Genomic DNA, 18,698 nt, shown 5'->3' with positions numbered 1-18,698 from the left:
GTGCTGGAATTACAAACATAAGCTATTGTGCACAGCCAGATATATATATTTGAGGCAGGATCTTGCTCTGTCACCCAGGCTAGAGTACAGTGGTACAATAACAGCTCACTGCAGCCTCAACCTTTCTAGGTTCAGGTGATCCTCCCACCTCAGCCACCCAGGTAGCTAGTACTGATGGCACGTGTCATCATGCCCAGCTATTTTTTTTTTTTTTTTTTTTTGAGATGGGTTTCACCATGTGGCCCAGGCTCGTCTCAAACTCTTGGACTCAAGTGATTCGCCTGCCTTAGCCTGGGATTCAGGCATGTGCTGTAATTACATGTGCTGGGAATTACAGGCATGAATCAGTGTGCCCAGACAATTTTTTTGGAGCAGGGGGTTGGGGGACAAAAGGTCCACATGTCTGGGCACAGTGGCTCACGCCTGTAATCCCAACACTTTGTGAGGCTCAGACGGGTGTATTGCTTGAGCCCAAGAGTTCAAGACCAGCCTGGGCAACACAGGGAGTCTCTGTCTCTACAAAAAATACAAAAAAAAAAAAAACATACTTTTGAGAAAACGGTCCAGGCAGAGGGAGCAGCATTCTCAAGGGCTATGAGGAAGCTCTTTTGAAAAACCCAGAATACTGGTCTGGCCAAGTGTATAAGCAAAGCAGAAGGTCATTGGCAATGAGGTCAAAGCGACGGTAGGAATGAGATCACGTGGGCTTTCTAGGCTGTGATAAAGGAGCTGGATGTTAAGTGCCATGAGAAACTATTGAAGGATTTGGGGAGTGATTACTTCCATTGAAATCTGAGCTCATCCATGCTTATAAACAGTGGGTGATTAACTAGTGTCCTGGACTTGGTAATCACTCAGGAAATATTACCTATTACTTAAACCTTGCATCCCCTAGAATGGATGTTTAATCTATTCATGACTGAACTTTTCTCCCTTTCTCTACCTATAAACCCCCAGGCCTCCAGCCTTGGAAGAGTGAGAGAGGGCCTGTAAACACAGCAGACACAGGGTGAGGGGCCCTGGTGGCTCCGGGGATGCTGTAGATGGTCATGGCTTTTTTTTGTTTTGTTTTCTTGCTTTCCCTTTCTTTTCTTCTTTTAAAATTAGGGTTCAAATAGACAGTATAAAAAGCTTTAGAAAAGGCTGGGCAGTGGCTCATGCCTGTAATCCCAGCACTTTGGGAGGCCAAGGCAGAGGGTCACTTGAGCACAGGAGTTCAAGACCAGCCTGGGCAACACAGTGAGATCCTGTCTGTACAAATCACAAATTTAGCTGGGTGTGGCGGTGTGCACCTGTGGCTCCACCTACTCAAGAGGCTGAGGCAGGAGGATCCCTTGAGCCCAGGAGTCTGAGGCTGCAGTGAGCTATGATCGCACCACTGCACTCTAGCCTGAGCAGTATAGCATAATCCTGTCTCTTAAAAATAAAAAAAAAAAAAAAAGCATAGAGATCTCCCTTTTCAGCATTCACAGCTTCATGTATCTCATGGATCAATAGTTTTGTTGAGCAGAATCTCATCACTTATGAACAAATTAGGTTCTAAATGGAAAGGAGCCTCGAGGCCCTTTATTCCCTAGACGGTGTGGTCACGGATTTGAGCCCTCCTTCCCAGATGGACTCACTCCCATTTTCACAGGTGGGGGCGCATCGAGCCTTCGCCCTGCCTCAGCGGGCACCCTCTTTAGTTCCCTTTCCTCAAGTTGTCCAGCCTTACCCCCACTTGAGTCTGACCCATGAGTGATTCACAGGGAGACAGCAGAGGCTGTCTCCATGCCTGGGACCCAGGATGCCCCAGCCTGCAGCCCAGTGGCAGCAGCGTGTGGAGAATGGCGCAGCCTGCCCTCCCCAGCTGGTTTTAGCTTCCCCTGGCCCCACGCAGAGGCTGAGCCTCAGCTGGACCCTGCCCTCCCACTGTTCCTCTCCCAGTAGGGGAAGGAAGGGGTGCTGGTGGCGAGCAGGAAGGGTAGGCAGAGGGATGGAGCTGTGTGCAGGGGACTTCTCTTTCCAGATGTCACGCTTCCACGAAGAGCCAGCTGGCGTCGATGTCGGCACACTAGACATAACGGCATCACTTCCTTTTTCTGTTCTCCCACCCTTTTCTGCTCATGTCTCTGAGTAATTTTCATCATAGCATTTCTTTTAGGAGTGCTGCAGGTTTCAGCCTACTATTTTTATGGAGTTATTTAAGTTATAAGAATGAAAAAGCACAGTCTTCTCAAATAACTATTTAACCAGAAAGCCTGGCCAGGGCACTGCCTGATGCCAACATTCTGACCCCTTTGCCCCAACTCGAGATCAGCTGAGTTTGGGGAGAGTGTAGGCCCAAGGCAGCATGATGGACTTAGGGTTTTATAAACATATAAAGGCTCAATAAATTGCTTCTATTCAGGCCATAGGGAACTCCTGACAACTCGCCTCCTTTATCCTGTGGGCACCAGGTTTCTACGATGCTCTTCGGTTTGTGTAAACCACAGCTGCTTTTCTGCATCTTAGCCTTGAACTTAGAGCTACAGAGCTTTTCCAGAGCTGTGTGCATAAATGCCTCTGGGATCTTAAAAAAAAAAAAAAAAAAAAAAAAAAAAAAAAAAAAAAAAAAAAAAAAAACAACAACAACAACAAAAAAGGAACTCCTGGGCTCACTGAGGAGATCGCTGTTCAGCAGGGATGAGGTGACGCCCAGGAATTTGTAATTAAATTTGTGACTAAAACAAACAAACTGCTGGCTCTAGTCCTAGAAATTGAAGGAAGGCTACCCCAGAGGCAGTGGGATCTACCCACCCCAGGTAAGCTGTGCCCAAAAACAGAGGAGGCAGGGGGAAGGGAGGACACAGAATGGACCACTGACTTTGACACTGCACCACCAGGAGAAGTCAGTTTTGTGTGAGCCCACTTACGGACTGCATTCTGTTCCAGTTTTTGAGGTCTCTCCTGGTAGCTTATTTTGTAGCTTTAATAGTGAGTCTTAAAATCAAGCAGTATAGACCCTCCTGTGCACGCCCATGTAAATTTTAGAATCAGCTTGTGAATTTTTCTCGCTATTTTTTTTTTTCCCAGATAGAGTCTTGCTCTGTTGCCCAGGCTGGAGTGCAGTGGCACAGTCTCAGCTCACTGCAACCTCTGCCTCCTGGGTTCAAGCAATTCTCCTGCCTCAACCTCCTGAATAGCTGGGATTACAGGCACTTGCCACCATACCCCACTAATTTTGTATTTTTAGTAGAGACAGGGTTTCACCATGTTGGCCAGGCTGGTTTCAAACTCCTGACCTCAGGTGATCCACCCACCTCAGCTTCCCAAAGTGCTGGCATTGCAGACATGAGCCACTGCGCCTGGCCTCGCTTGTGAATTTCTAAAAAAAATTTAAAAATTCCAAGTGCTGCTGATGCTCAGCTGGGTGAGTGCCTTCTCTGTTGGGGTTCCGTGATAGCAAATTACTTTCCAGCTCAAATGTATTGCCACGGATTCTAGCATACATGACTAAAGCTGTATTTATATTTCAACATTCACTAGTTTGTACTTTGCAGAAATTTAGACCCATAGTCTGTATTTAGCCCTATTCTACCGGTTTCACATTGTTAGGTCTGGATTCTTATCATTTTGGTGTCAATATGGCACCTTCTGCAGTGCAACCAACACAGTGCTCCCTCTTAGAAGCTCAAGGGTTCTTTTTTTTTTTTTTTTCATTCAAACCAAATTCAAAAAAAAAAAAATTATTTACTTATTTATTTACTTATTTATTTTTGAGACAGGGTCTTGCTCTGTTGCCCAGGCTGGAGTACAGTGGTGTGATTATAGCCTTGAACTCCTGGGCTCATGCTATTCTCCTGCCTCAGTCTTCTGAATAGCCAAAACTACAGGCACAAATTACCATGCCCAGCTAATTTTTTAAGTTTTTTATCAAGACAGAGTTTGGCTATGTTGAAAGTGCTGGTCTTGAACTCCTGGGCTCAAGCGATCCTCCCACTGCAGCCTCCTAAAGTACTGGGATTGCCGGCATAAGCCACAGTGCCCAGCTCAAAAGCAGCATTGAGATGGCCATTGACTTGGAGTAGAACTATTCCAGGGAATGCACGTTTGCCTTCTCGGCATCAGGGATCCTTTTGCATGCCTGCTTGTCAGCCAGCTTGGTGGCCTGCCCTCCTGTCCTTCAGGGAAGACCAACAACTGTTTCTTCGAAAAAAACCCTTTGTCTAAGCTCACCCCGCACCCATTCAGCACCACAAGCCACAGTTTCTCTGAATTTTCTGATGAGTCCAGCATTTCTCATGCTTTAGTCCATGATGGTATGGGGGTTATTTCCCAGGAACTAGAGCTTTGCCACTCAGCGGAGCAGTCAACTGTGAAAGCATCTTCCGTCCATCCACTTAGCTTTCTGTATGTCAGCACTTTGAAGCTTTTTTTTTTTTTTTTTTTTTTATTAAAAAGTCTGAAGTCTTGATCAGCATCTTTAAAACACGTCTCCAGTTTCAGCATTTGGTCAGCAGGTATACCTTTTGGATGGTAGGGAGATCAGATTTCACCTTCACTGGACTTCTGATGAATTACACTTAACATTTGCACAGTGTTTTACAAATAGTGGGGCATTAGCGGGGCATACCGCATCCATTGCTTCATCTGATGGGCATCAATTTCTGCCTGGATGACAGGAGGGCACTGCAGGTTGAGCCCGTTGCATGGACAAGGTTTCAGTGGCTTTCCCACAGCCAAATCTCAGCCACAGGCTCTAACGGCTAAGGCCAGGCTTTCTTCAACAGCCTCTGCTCTGTGACAAGACACCCCTTAGTTGCCAAGAACAGGGCCAACCCTTTCCCCAGGTCTCCTCCTGCAGCCCAGCTGCTCAGGGCTCTTGCAGAAAGCAGGGCTTCCTGGAGACAGGAGGCAACCCCTGACTCCTTAATGAGCAAGGGTGTTCGGGGGGAAGACGCTTGTTTTTAGCACATCAGCCCATGAATTATTGGGGATTTTCTTAGGAAAGTCTTTGTTTTAGTAAAAGTTGAAATTGATAATTGGTTTTGAAATTGACTTTCAATAGGAGTTTTCGAGGAGAGGCAATGGCCTTCAATCCCTACATGTCAGGTTCACCCATGATGAGGCTGTGACCCTACCCGACCCGTGCGGGGTGTCAGGCAGGCCTGGTGTGGTGTGGCTGGTCTGTCCCTATCATTCTTCAGGAGTTAAAACATAGGAGGAGCAACCCTTGGCTCTTATGAAGAATTCATTTCAAATGGTCCGTTCTTGAATTAGAAACACATGTTCAGTTCAGAAAGCAGTCGGCTGCTGGAGAGAATGAGCAGAGTGCTATCCAGCCTTTGTTAAGACTTGGTCATAAATGTGTGCATTCGGCACCCCACGTGATGCTGTGCACTGAGCCGGAGCTGGGAGAGGCCAGGGCTGGGGGCACCCATCTGAACGAGACGTCGCTTTTTCATGACTGTCGCTGCTGTGATGTGGCGGGCTGCTTTGGAGCCCTCAGTTGTCCATGGCACCCATGCACAGACTCCCCCAGGAGATCCACTGAAGATACTTGGCTCAAGCAATATCTAATTCATTCTTTCTCCTCGGCCTTCCACTCGCGCAACAAGTCTGGGTGTTGAGGGAGTAATGGATATGTTAAAATGGATTATAGTAAAAGACAGAATGATCACTGTCCTATATGTATCAGAACTGCCTTGTTAGGACCCCAGAATGGCAATTATTTTTGGCAAAATTAGGGTTCCCAAATTGAATGGCTGGCAGGAATTAGGGTGCATAGCCCACAGTGCCTGTCATAGATAGGTTCAGCCTTCTTTTATTCACTCAATACTTAAATTGTTCAGTGTCAGTTACCAGGCCTTGTGCTAGGCCCTGGGGATGGCAGAGAATTAAGATGCTCAAGTACTCATCAGTCAGCCAGAGAGGAAAGGTCAGAACCACAGAAAGAGCCCCCAAGGTCCATGTTGCTTCCTGGTGCAGAGGCAGGACTGTTCAAGCCTGCTGGACCAATCCAAGAAGGCTTCATGGAAGAGGTGGTTTTGAACTGGGACTTCAGGAGTGGGTGCCGTTGTGAGGGTGCTGGGAGAGGCCATTTCGGGTGCACATGGCAAAGGCACGAAGCCAGGGAAGTCACATGAGAGCTGGGTACCAGTGAGCATACTGATGGCAGCCAAAGGAGGCGGAGGACTCAGAATGTCAGGCCGAGGACAGTCAGTTTGATTTTTACGAGAAGTGGAGAACAATGGAAGCTTTTTGAGCAGAAAATATGATTAGAATGCTTTCTAAAGAGCATTCTGGAAAAGGTGTGAATGAAGGATCCAAGCAATATTTCAAAATTAGAATCAGCTGGGCCTAGCGACAAATTTGTGTGTGAAAGATTGGGAGGGGGTGACCAAAGGAGAAGGAAGAGTAAAATCGGACTCCGTGTGCCTGGATGAGGGAGAACAAGGGCGGATTTCAGAGGCAAAGGGTGATCTGAAGGGTTGGTGGGGACAGGGAAGAAAATAAGGGCCAGTTTGGGTGGCCTGTGCTTTGCCATTTTAAGATGCTTTGCTGACTGTAACTTATCGATGGTTGAAGGACAGAGGAAAATTCTGTTTTCCCCTGAGTTTTGAATGGAGAGACACATGCTTGGGCTGAAAGCAAGAAACTAGTGGGGGAGGAAGGAAAGAGGTTAAGAAGAGAGAGGAGTGATGTCAGATGGAGCCGATCCAAGAAGAGCAGGGAGGGTGGGGCTGGGGCTCAGGCAGAGGCGTGTGCCCTGGGAGGCAGGCCAGCTTCTGAGCCAGGAAGACAGTGTCCAGAGAGGAGGAGGAAAGAAAAGGAAGATGAGGAGTTGACTCAAGTGTGCTTGGATTAGAGGGGAAAGGTCAGAAACAGGCCCTCAGTGTCTTCTACAATTATATTTTATAAAAATAAGTAAAATAACACTGAGAAGCTCATAATGAAAACCAGCTCCCCTGCCCCCTTCCCCATTCTTCCCACGCCCCAGAGGCAGCCACATGTAACTCTTCCAGCTGTTTCTTTTCTTTGGTACTTACCTCTATTTCTAAATTGATTTATCAGCTTTAGACATTGTATATTGACTCCCCTTCCTCCCAATTCCCAACAGAGTTATCCTACAGTCAATATGCAACGTCTATGCTATGCTGAGCTCAATAGCTCTCTAAGATTGTGTTACTTTCCTTTTTACTTTTCTCTTAATTGGTAGTAGCGTTGCTTCTATCCTATGTATCTATTTTGGAGTCTTCCTACCCTTCAACAGCCTCTTAATACAATTTTCTATATCATAAAAAGTATCAGATCATTTGTCAGTTCCATTTTTTAAAAAATCGACCTCCTTCCTGGAATTCTTGCTCTTTCTGATCTAACCTGGACTGGTTATTCTCTAGACTTTTGCAATAAGGCTTTCAATCTGAGCCTGCCTTCACTACTATCCTAGAAATGTCTTTAATCTCTCTCCCCTTTCTTTACTCTCTGTTGCTTTTTCATGGTTTACTCCCTTGTTTCTGTAGTGCACATTTCCCAATACCTTTTTAAGAAAGGGTGCTTGAGAAATAGCATTTAAAATTTTTTAAAGTATTGCCTGTCTAAAAATATCTTTATTCTTCTCTTGTAATCGATGGGTGTTTTTGCTGGGTATAGAATTCAAGGTTGACAATTATATTCCATCAGTATTTGACATTGTTCCCTTCTCTTCTAGTTTCCAATACTGTTGAGAAGCCTGGTGATGCCTTCCTGATTTGCAGTCAATTTTTATATTTTTTTCCCTTGAAGTTTGTAATATCTCCTTTTTATCTTCACTGTTCTGAATGTGGCTTGGTTTATTCCTTTTATTCAATAATTGTGCTGGGATCTTTCATTTTCTTCAGTTCTGGGAAATTGTGTGTTTATTTGATAATTCTCTCCTTACCACTCCATTACCCCTACATACCAGTTTTTCTGATCTCTCTTTTTCTGGAAGGACTTCCTAGGTTGACCCTTTAATTTTCTTATGATTTCCTTCCTATTGTTCATCATTTTGTCATCATCTTCTATCTTCTGAAAGATTTCCTTGATTTTTGTCTACCAATCCCTTTCATTGAAATGTCTGATTTTGGCAAGTGCCTTTTTAATCAGCAAAGGCTCACCATTATTCTCTGACTATCCCTTTTGTATAGCAAACAATTCTTGCATCTTGGATGCAGTGTCTTCTGCTTCTCTGAGGATAGTATGTGTTTATTTTCTTGCACTGTATCTGTCTCTTTAGAGTTCCTTTTCATTAGTTGGTGTGGCTTGCTTTGGTCCCTGTCGTTCACGCTGGTGGCTTTCCTCCTATGTCAGGTGATTTTGACTTTGGTTCACATTTAATGGAGAGACACTAGATAGAGTTTCATGACTGTGGGCATCATTAGAGGGTCAATTTGAAGAATCCTTCTATCTCCAGCTAGAGGTATAAGCAAGTGGCTGGGATCTTAACAGAGGATGGGGACTGTGAGCCTCCTTATTCAGGGAGCAGACTTTCACTTAGTGTTTTTAGACTGGTGTCTTACTCCTGTCTTCCACTGTAGCTGGTTTCTCCATGGTTTTCAATCCCCCTGCCTCAGTTTCTCTGTCTAACCCAGCCTTTTGCAACCAGGGTTCCAAAGAGATGTAAACCCTGATGCTATTCTATTGTACGGAATGAACTAACTTCTCTGTATTTAGAATGGAATTAGCTCTGTATCATCCTGAGGGAAAATTGAGAAAGTAATCACTCAAATTGTTTTCTCTTGGGCTTCTCTTCTGGAACATTGGTTAGGAAAGGCTGTTGGAGAAACCACCTCTCTCAGGGTGTTCTGGCAACCTGCCTTTGTGGGTGGGGGGGGGCATGTATTTGATCTGCCATATTTATCTTAGTTTTATTTTTTAAATTTTTAGTTATGTGTACAGAGTATATATATATATGTATGGGGGTATATAAGGTATTTTGATACAGGCATGCAGTGTGTAATAATCAGGGTAATGGGGGTATCTATTACCCCAAGCATTTATCATTTCTTTACAAACATTCCAATTCTACTCTTTTATTTAAAAATGTGCAAAAGATAATTGCTGACTGCAGTCACCCTGTTGTGCTATCAAATACTAGATCTTATTAATTCTGTCTAACTATATTTTTGAACCCATTAACCACCTCCACTGCCCTTCTCCCCAGCTTAGTGAGGGTGGAGTGCAGTGGTGCTATCTTGGCTCACTGCAGCCTCCACCTCTTGGGTTCAAGTGATTCTTCTGCCTCAGCCTCCCGAGTAGCTGGGATTACAGGTGTGCTCCACTACACCAGGTTAATTTTTTTTTTTTTTTGTATATTTGGAAGAGATGAGGTTTCACCATCTTGGTCAGGCTGGTCTCGAATTTGGGGGCTCAAGTGATCCCCCCGCCTCGGCCTCCCAAAGTGCTGGGATTACAGGCTGAGCCACCGCGCCCGGCCCGCTTAGTGAGTTTTAAAACAAAACTAGACAGCAGGTCAAGATGCAGTCACTGGTTTTTGTTGGGTCCTAATCGCTGGGCTTTGGAACTCTGGGCAGTGTGGGCACCAGATGGATGGGGGCGGGGGGATGGCGTTGCTTTGCGAGCGGTTCCTCAGCCAGACCCGGGTATTTTTAGGCGTCCCGTGGACAGTCGGGAGGGGCTTCCTGGAGGGCTAGTTCCAGGAACGAATTCAAAGGAGGAAAGGGCGGCAGCTTCCGGCTGCTTCCCAAGAGGACTGGGAAATGGGAATCGGGAGGTTCCTCCGTTGGAAGTCCCTTCGGCTGGCGACGTGGGCGCTGTGGCTGTGGCCCCCGTGGAGCCTGAGCCCTCGGCACGGCCTCGGCGCAGCCTTGGGGCCTCCCGGCAGGGTCCCTCGGCAGCCGGCGGGAGAGGCTGGGGGACCCTGGGAGGAGCGTGGTTCAGACACTGTGAGTGGGTCGGTGGCATCAGGTCCCTTTCAGCCCTTTGCGATGCACCCATGGTGTCCGCGCGCTGTGAAATCGGGAATTGTTGGGTGCAGGAGCCAAACCGGTTTGGAGAGTGCAGCCGTCTGCGCAGGAGAGGCTGGAAACCCCCCAGCCCTGGGCAGGGGTCCCTGGCGGCTCCCGGGTGACCCACGGCGCCCTCGGAAGATGCAAGCGGACGCCCGTGTGTCCTGCTAGCGTGATGTCGCGGGGGTGGCCACGGAGTCCTCACGGGGACCCCACTCGCCGGGGCTCATGGAGGGGACCCCGACGGGGCATTCAGGGCTGAGGTTTCCTAATCCCGTGTGTTTTTTTCTTTTTCCCGACGCCCAGCGGAGGAGCCCTCGGAGGCGCCCTCGCCCCCGCCACCCGCAGAGACCCCAAGGAGGCCGCAGCCCGAGCCCACCCCGCCGAGGCCAGCGGCCCGCCACGAGGACCTGCGCCGATCGGCCACCCGCGGGCCAGCGGCCCGTCCTGCCCCAGCGGCCTTGCAGCCCGCGGCCCCCGAGGAGAGGCCGCGCCTGCCCGCCTGGCCCGGCTGGACCGCGCGGCCCCAGCTGCCGGGCTCCACCGGGGTCATCATGGAGACCGGCCAGGCCGGGCCTCCCGCAGGCGCGGGCGTGTCGGGGCGGGGCCTGCCGCGGGGTGTGGACGGCCAAACCGGGAGCGGGACCGTCCCCAGCGCAGAAGGCTTTGCGGGTGCACCAGGTGAGGCCCAGGGCTGCGCGGGGAGGGGCATGGGGAGGAGTGCGGGGCTCGTCCAGACTTTCCACCTGAGCCTCGGGGTCTGCTGAGGGGCTTGGGGATCCGGGGTCCAGCCTTCAGGGGACAAGTTCAGAAGTGCAACTTTGGAGGGATGCCGAGGCCTGAGGGATCACTCATGCTAATCCAGCACGCGGAGGCTGGCGCATCTCATGGACAGTGCAGTCGTCTATACTTAGAATGGCCCGGCCGGTTGGAGTACCAGTGCCACATTGGCAGCTCATTGATTCCCAACAGGATGGATCTTGGAAGCCAGAAGGGTATTGGGAGCTTGGGTGGTAGCAAAGCAGGTGGCACAGCAGCTTGGCTAGGCAGGAGGGCTGTCAACCACAGGCTTTGGCACTTGGGGCAGCTTCCTGAGCTCTTTGAGCTGCAGTTCCTTCAACCACGAAATGAGGAGCGTGCAGGACCTTAGAGGGTTACTGTGAGGATGGAGAAAAGCCCAGTTCAGTGCCCCAGTGGGAAGTGCTCCCCATGAGTTGTGAATGTCCACACCATTACTGTTATGGTGACAGTGGGGGTGGTGTCAGAGTAGAGACAGGAGCAGAAGGAAGTGAGCATTTGTGGGATTCCCACCACGAGCCAGGGACTGAACTGCATCCGGATCTCCTGCACCCCTCCCAACGGCACCATGAAGCCAGTGTTGTTTTACAGATGAGGAAACTGAGATTTGTGGCTGTAACAGATAAACAGATGACCCTGAATGCAGCAGATCATGTCATCTGCCATAGATGCATGCATAGAACAATGCAAACCAGTCCCCTCTGAGTCAGACCAGGCTGACCATCAGGGACATGCAGACACTGGCAGGGCTGGGGTCGTTCCCCATCAGTGATAGCCTGGTGCACCCGTGGCCCCTGATGCCCATGGCTGGCTGGAAGGCTGGGTCACTGCTGAGAAGACAAGAAAACATTTTCTTTCACCAGCTCTCTTTTTTCTATTCCTTCTAAGACACCTGAGCTGCAGTGATCACAGCTCGTAGGCACATGTCCTGCGTTTTCTAAGATAACACTTATCTTCTGTTAGTTCCATGTATCATGGATGCTTAGGCTCTCTTGAGCTATTTGTTCACTCATTCGTCCATCCATGCACACTTCCATGCATGCAGCACTCACCCATGCCTCTGTGTATCCCTTCCATCCACCCTTCCATCCATCCACCAACCCACACATCTATCCATGTATCCACCCATCAACACATCCATCCACCAATCTATGCATCTATCCATCCACCCACATATGCATCCTCATATGCAGAGGCTGGGGCACCCCAGGGACCCATGCACCCATGTATCCATGCACATATCCACCCACCCATGCATGTGCATATCCCTCCACGCATCAAGCTGTGCACTCTTCCCTGCATGTATCCACTCATCCATCTATTTGTCCCTCCACTTAGGCACCCACCCATCCATGCCTCCAAAAGACTGTTCAGTCTAGTTGAAGCCAAAGCTCTTGAACAGATAACACTGCTAGAGGGCAAATGTTAGCTGGCTTGTGTGACTCTGTGTCGCAGAGAGGTCTCCAAGGCTCCAGCACCCATCTCTTTCCTGCAGCCAGCTTGCCCTCAGTGCGCTCTTCCCTGCCAGGGATAAATGGGCTAGTGAGGAAGCAGGGACAGGCTGGCACAAATGTACCTCTGCCTCTAGGAGGGCAGTGACAGTGGGTGCCCTTGTTCTATGTCTCTTTAGTAGTGAAGACTCGATTTGAACTTGCGAGGAGCAAGGAGAAAAAAGGGGGCTCAGAACAAGGAGTTGGTGCTTAGGATCTTGTTTGACATGCCATTTCCTTTTTGTTTTTCAAGGATACCCGAAGTCACCTCCTGTAGCTTCCCCAGGTACGTCTGCTGAGAGACCAGGGGCAGGAGGAGCGGTCTCCTTGGTGGCCTCTGCCCCTCCTCTGCATTTCCTGCCTCCTCCCTCCAAGCTATTAGCACAGATCATGCCTGGGCCCAGCCCTTCCCCATCCACCAGCACTGGGACAGCCCTCAGCTGACTACAGTGGACTAAATTCCCCAACGTTTGCTCCCAAGAGAGGGTCAGAGTCAGGCCCGAGACAAGGAATCTTCCTTCCTCCATCCCAGCTCACTGAGTTTCCCAAGGGGATCCCTGGGTGGGCCTCTGCCCTTGTGTGGTCCTGATGAGCTTCCTGGGGCTCCAGGTTTTATTGATTTATTAGTAAGGAAGCAGCTCCCTAGATGATGATGCACCCACTGCCTGGCCTGGCCTCCTAACACGTGTGCTCACGAGTGTGCGTACACACACACACACACCTCATATGCTTACATGCCCAGCCTCACACCCTCCTAACAAGAACCTGTCCAGTTTCTCAGATTCCTCAGCTGTCCTGCCTGCTGATCTCAGACAGGGAACCCTCTGGCTCTCGGGCGTGAGGAGTTTGCTTCACCACTTTGGGTGAAATAAAATGGGCCTGGCACGTAGGCGTCAGTTTTCCAGGCCCTCCCCCTAGAGGACAGAAGCACCCAGGTCAACCCATTCCATCCCTTCTCTGCTCCAGGAGCTCCGGTGCCTTCTCTGGTGTCTTTTTCTGCGGGCCTCACCCAGAAGCCTTTCCCCAGCGACGGGGGTGTTGTCCTCTTTAACAAAGTGCTGGTGAACGACGGGGACGTTTACAACCCCAGCACGGGTGAGTGTTTGAAGGCAACTGGTACTGTGTCCTCCTCCTACCCCAATGCAGGTGGGACCCCTCCCACCATGGCTGGCTGGTTCCCAGGGTCCCGTGGGCTCAGGGAGGACGCCACCCTGGAGCAGATGCCTGAGTGGGCCTGCACTCCTCTGCCCCACTCCGGGCTTTCATGTAGAGCATTTCCTGGCTCGAGGGCTGCAGGCTGCATGGGTGTGTAACATTTTCTAGTGGTGAGGTCAACACGCCAGTCCTCAGTGTTCACCACTGGGGTTGCTGTTCATTTTTTGTGGCAGTTACGAGGGCTCTGCCAGCATAGCCCACCATGGCCTGGCCACCTCTGATAGCCACCGTTGCGCCCGTCTCTCTTGGGCTCCGACAGTCATCCTGACACCCTGGCCGACAAGCAGGAGGCTGCCTCAGGGTCTCCTGGTTTATGACGAACAGAGCTGAAGAGGGACTGCGCTCCCCAGAGGGCTGCATGCTCCGCCACACAATCCCTTCAGCTGGGAGCCCGAGTCTTCCTGCAGCACCTGGCGGGCCCCCCAGCCCCAGGTTGTTTCTGGGGGTCCCAAGGATCATGGGTGTGGAGTTGACCTCTGAGTTCTGTTGTTCATCAGCGTCCACCTGGGCTGGGCTGCTCTGCCCAGAGCGAGGGCAGCTTCAAGGAAAGCAGGGCCCAGGGGTGCCTGGGCCCATCAGGACAGAGCCCCCAGGCAGGTGTGAGGAGGTCCCCCTGGCCCGGGGTCTTTCCTGATCTCTCTGCCCTCAGCAGTCACTGTTCTGCTTACGTACTGTGACCAGGGCCTCTTGGAGCGGGGCGGGGCAGTGGATTTCAGGGAGGCCTTGACACTCATAAGCCACTGAGAGGGGGACTTGGTTTCCTTCTTGGTAGTTTTTAGCCACCCCCAGCCTCACATTTGCCCTGTCTGGTCACTGTCTGGCTAAATTCCATCTGTCCTTAGGCAGTGGCTCTTAACTGTTATTTTAGCAAGCCTAAGTGACCTGCAGAACTCAAGAGAAATGAATGATTAGTGCCCCGGGCTGATGAGGCTGAAGCTTGGCATGGAAGGCAGGTCAGGGCGAGAGGAACGCTGCTTACTTTCCACTGCCATGTAGCTTCCTCCCGGGCCCCACAGGCCTCCAGGCCTCTGCTCAGAGTGGCCGTGGCCTTTGGGATCAGCACGTCCGTGAAGGGGAATCCATGTGGGTCTCACTGCTTGCCGCCTCAGAAGAAAGAATTTGACCAAGGGGCATGAGGCAGAGCGAGACTGAGGCAAGTTTTAGAGCAGGAAAGTCCACTCGTAAGACGGCCGGGTGGGTGACTTGAGAGATTCAAGTGCGGTCTGACTGGTGACTTGGGGTCTTATACATTGGCATGCTTCCGGGGTGCTGTGTCCCTTTCCTGATTCTTCCCTTGGGGGGCCGTCCACATGCACAGTGGCCTGCCAGCGCCTGAGAGGGGACGTGTGCGGTGTTTCCTGGAGTTGTGTGCGTGCCCATGTGACATTTCTTCCCGTACCAGTTAGGCGTTCCCAGGAGGTCACACGGCAGTTAAACACCATTTAAACGTCATTTTTGCCTCTTAATGCACAGGCATGAGCTTCATCGCCCAACTCCGGAGATCTTAGAGGGAAGCAGCTGATGACCAGCTTCAGGTTTTGTCTATTGAGCGAGCGACTGCCTTTCTGTGGTGCCGGCTGTGACCTATCATGAATTTAGAGACAGTTCACAACTGCAGGACCATCAGCTGATGGTTGCCTGACGTTCCTAGTTGGGGTAGGGGCTCTCCTGCCCTGCTTCCATCTGCCTGACTGTAACAAGGTTACCCTCCCCAGGTCACTCTGCACTGCCTTGGCCATACGGATGGCTCATCTGCTTGGACAGGTCAGGCGGTGCTTGCAGACAGGGAACGTGACCTACAGTCTCACATTCCCAGAGCTCCCTCTTGTCTTGCATGGAGCACGTGCAGAAAGGAAATTCTGGGTGAACTGAGCGAGGCTTCACCACAGGCGACTCTGAACAAAGGTGAAGGCCACACCTAAAATGCCAGGGCTGGCGCTGGCCTTAGGGCCAGGTGCCTTAGGAAGCCTCTGGAAAGTCCTCAGTTACTTGCTGTTCAAAGTTGGGAAGGGGACTGGGTAGCCAGGCCTTTTCTGTTTTTCAGAGCAGATTGAAGGCCTGGGCCCCTGGGAACCACTTATTTAAATTTGTTTGAGGCAGTCTTGCTTTGTCGCCCAGGCTGGAGTGCAGTGGTGCCATCTCGGCTCACCGCAACCTCCGCCACGTGGATTCAAGGGATTCTCATGCCTCAGCCTCCCAAATAGTTGGGACTACAGGTGCACACCACCATGCCCGTCTAAAATTTTTTTGTATTTTTAGTAGAGACGGGGTTACCCATATTGGCCAGGCTGGTCTCAAATTCCTGACCTCAGGTGATCTGCCCACCTTGGCCTCCCAAAGTGCTGGGATTACAGGTGTGAGCCACCACGAATGCACAGTACCACTCTTTTTAGCTCCTGGGCCGTTTTATGTCCACTCTTGGCTTGTGGTCAGTGGCAAGGTCTGGCATCCACTGCGGAGCCCATGAGTGATGGCCGTTCCTGCCAGCATTTGGTGTTGGCACTGACTCTCCTAGCTGTGGGGTCACCTACAGCTGCTTCTGCTTAGCAAATAGTGACATGTACAGATCTTTCCACCTTCCTCACCTTCGGCCACCACTTCCTTTCCCACCCCAGGCCCAGAATGTGTGGGTCACGGGCTAACTATCAGTGCTCACTTCTGGCCTTGCCCAGCGCGGGGAGAATGGGCCTCTTACAGGAAGAGCCTGGCACGGCCCCTGGGGTTACATGGTGCTGTGTCTGCCTCTCCCTGGGTTGATGGCAAGCTTCATTTTTATTGGCCCTGCCTCATGGGTATTCTGCCCAGCAGCCAAGCTTTGAGGCTGACTTTAGCCGTTAGGTGCTAAATAAGGGAGAAATGCTCCAAGAGGCATTCTTAGGTCCGTGGCAAAAAGTGGTATGGGCTAAGGTGGCCTCTGCGTCACTGGTAAGCTGTAGGGGATGAGCATAAAAAGAAGCTGAGGTGGGCAGCCAGCTGCCATGGGAAGACAGAGATGGCTGGTCTCCCAGGCCCAGGTTAATCACTAGGGGGCCACTTACTGCCATGGCAAGGGCTGTGACAACAGCAGGTGAGCACAGGGTTTGCCTGTCTCTCTGCAGGCATCTTCACGGCTCCTTACGATGGGCGCTACCTGATCACAGCCACCCTCACCCCCGAGAGAGACGCCTATGTGGAAGCAGTGCTCTCAGTCTCCAATGCCAGCGTGGCCCAGCTGCATACCGCTGGGTACAGGAGAGAGTTCCTGGAATACCACCGCCCCCCAGGGGCTTTGCACACCTGCGGGGGCCCGGGGGCATTCCACCTCATCGTGCACTTGAAGGCGGGAGATGCAGTCAACGTGGTCGTGACTGGGGGCAAGCTGGCTCACACAGACTTTGATGAAATGTACTCCACATTTAGTGGGGTTTTCTTATATCCTTTCCTTTCCCACCTCTAAGGTGGCTGGGGAGAGGTCAGGGGAAAGATAGTTGTAAAAACTCTAAAGCTTTAATATATTCGGTTTTGTATGTAATGGGGAAGCACGGGGGTAGAGTTTTCCGCGTATGTCCCACCACCTGTCCCTAACATAAAGGCCTTCCCTCGCTGTTGAGGCCACCATGCCTTTGGGAAGCCTTTGCAGCCAGGCTGCAAAGAGTGAGGCACATGGTGAATGTGGCCACTGACTTTTCTGTCACTCTAACTGGACAACTGGAAGACTTGGAAAGGCCTCCACCTGTATCTACACTCTGAGGGCCCTGGACTGGGTCTGAGCTTGCCACAGAGGCTCCGTCTGACTGTGGGCTGGGAGGAGGGAGGCAGGGGACAGCTGGTCACTGTGGCTGATCTTTACTGCAGGGCAGCACTGTGGCCAGCTGTCTGTCTTTACACTGCACGCAGAAGTTTAAACACTGAAGTGCCGAAGTGGCCCGTGCCGCTGCACAGAGACCCTGACTTTAGTTTGGGCTGTTCCACGCTTGGTTCACCATTGCTGCCTGGGACTTACCTGCTCACCCGGGCCTTGGCCCAGCTGCAAATGGGGATACGTTAGAGAATGTTCCCAAAGCTTGTCGGGCTCCTTAAATGACATGTACAATTTAAGTGCAAAGACAGGGAGTGTCAATAAAGATGTAAAGCCATTTCCGGTTACTTTTGTGAAGCGTGGTGCCTTACGGATCAGGAGTTGTTGCTAAAAAGCAAACTGTAGAAATGTGTTGTTTCAAAAAGGGCTACAGAAAGTAATCTTGAATAACGTTAATCTCAATAACGTTAATCTCAGCTACAAAACTGTTACCCCTTCGCATCTAAGCTGTACACTTGGGTTTCGTTTCTGGCTTGTGAAGACGGACCAGATGTGCATGGAGGTCAAGGCCCCATGTGATCTGCAGCTGGAGCGGCTCCTCTGGGGACGCTGCACTCAGACCCCACAGCAGCTGCCCAGGCTAACGGAATCCCTGCTGCTTCACTGCACCACTCTCCAGCAGACACAGCTCGCCCAGCGCTTGGGTTTCTAAGCAGCAGGAGGCTCAACCTAACGCTGGCCACACGCTGACAGCTGAGCATCGTCACACAGCGAGACACCTCCACTGAGGGGAGGCCTGGGAGTATTCATCTGTCACCAGTGGCCACGGAGACCTCTCGGCACCCTCAGTTCAAGGTAGTCTCTGTGGATCAGGTTGGTAAAACCTACTGGTTGATCAAGTCCCACTGGGGAAAGGTTTGGACAGTAGAAACAAGAGCTGCAGTTTCCTTGGTCCAGAAGATCTTACGCTGTAAAAAATGCTTCTGAGTTCCTATTTATTTCCCCCAGCCACAGCAAGGTAAGATATGAGCAAGAACTAAAGATTTGCCATTTTACTATTTAAAATTTGGATCTCTTTGTCCAGGAGCAGGAGGCAGAATGGCATCTCACCCCGTTACCACAGCTGGGGAACTGGCTAAAGGGAGCTGTCAGAGTATCCTTGGCTGTCCTAGGAATGACTCATGGAAAAAGCCCCAGTGTAGCAGTGTTTTCAGGAAAACCCAGCCGGCACGCGCCATAGACCTCCCCTCACGCTGCTTTTGAAAAGACCGCAGTCGGCGCCCAAGGGGACGTGCTCAAGAGCTGCAGGGGCAGGGCCCAGACAGAAGGTGGGTGATGACTACCTGTTGCTTTCCCTACCCCGCAGATGCGTCTGGAACATTGGGTAAAACCCAGTCCTCTCAGTGCGTCTCTACTCACCAACAAAGGTGAATCTCAGCTCTGTGAATTCAAAACAGGCAAAACAGA

At 50.8% G+C, this 18,698-nt stretch overlaps 1 protein-coding gene across 1 annotated transcript; it reads left to right on the top strand.

Annotated features, from left to right (window-relative positions):
• The first annotated feature begins 1,975 nt into the window (after nt 1-1,975).
• Nucleotides 1,976-17,585, top strand: LOC108533560 (EMILIN-2-like). Its single transcript, XM_017878333.1, is given in 9 exon segments — nt 1,976-2,115; nt 4,090-4,280; nt 9,516-9,887; nt 10,257-10,344; nt 10,346-10,426; nt 10,474-10,631; nt 12,492-12,524; nt 13,205-13,333; nt 16,552-17,585. Coding segments are annotated over 9 exon segments (1,530 nt in total). The 3' UTR covers nt 16,890-17,585.
• The last annotated feature ends 1,113 nt before the right edge of the window (nt 17,586-18,698 follow it).

Source organism: Rhinopithecus bieti, unplaced genomic scaffold (genome assembly GCF_001698545.2).
Source record: "Rhinopithecus bieti isolate Rb0 unplaced genomic scaffold, ASM169854v2 scaffold_11839, whole genome shotgun sequence".
NCBI classification, from domain to species: Eukaryota; Metazoa; Chordata; class Mammalia; order Primates; family Cercopithecidae; genus Rhinopithecus; species Rhinopithecus bieti.
Note: the sequence above shows the minus strand (reverse complement) of the source record. Positions and strands in the feature narration are given on the sequence as shown.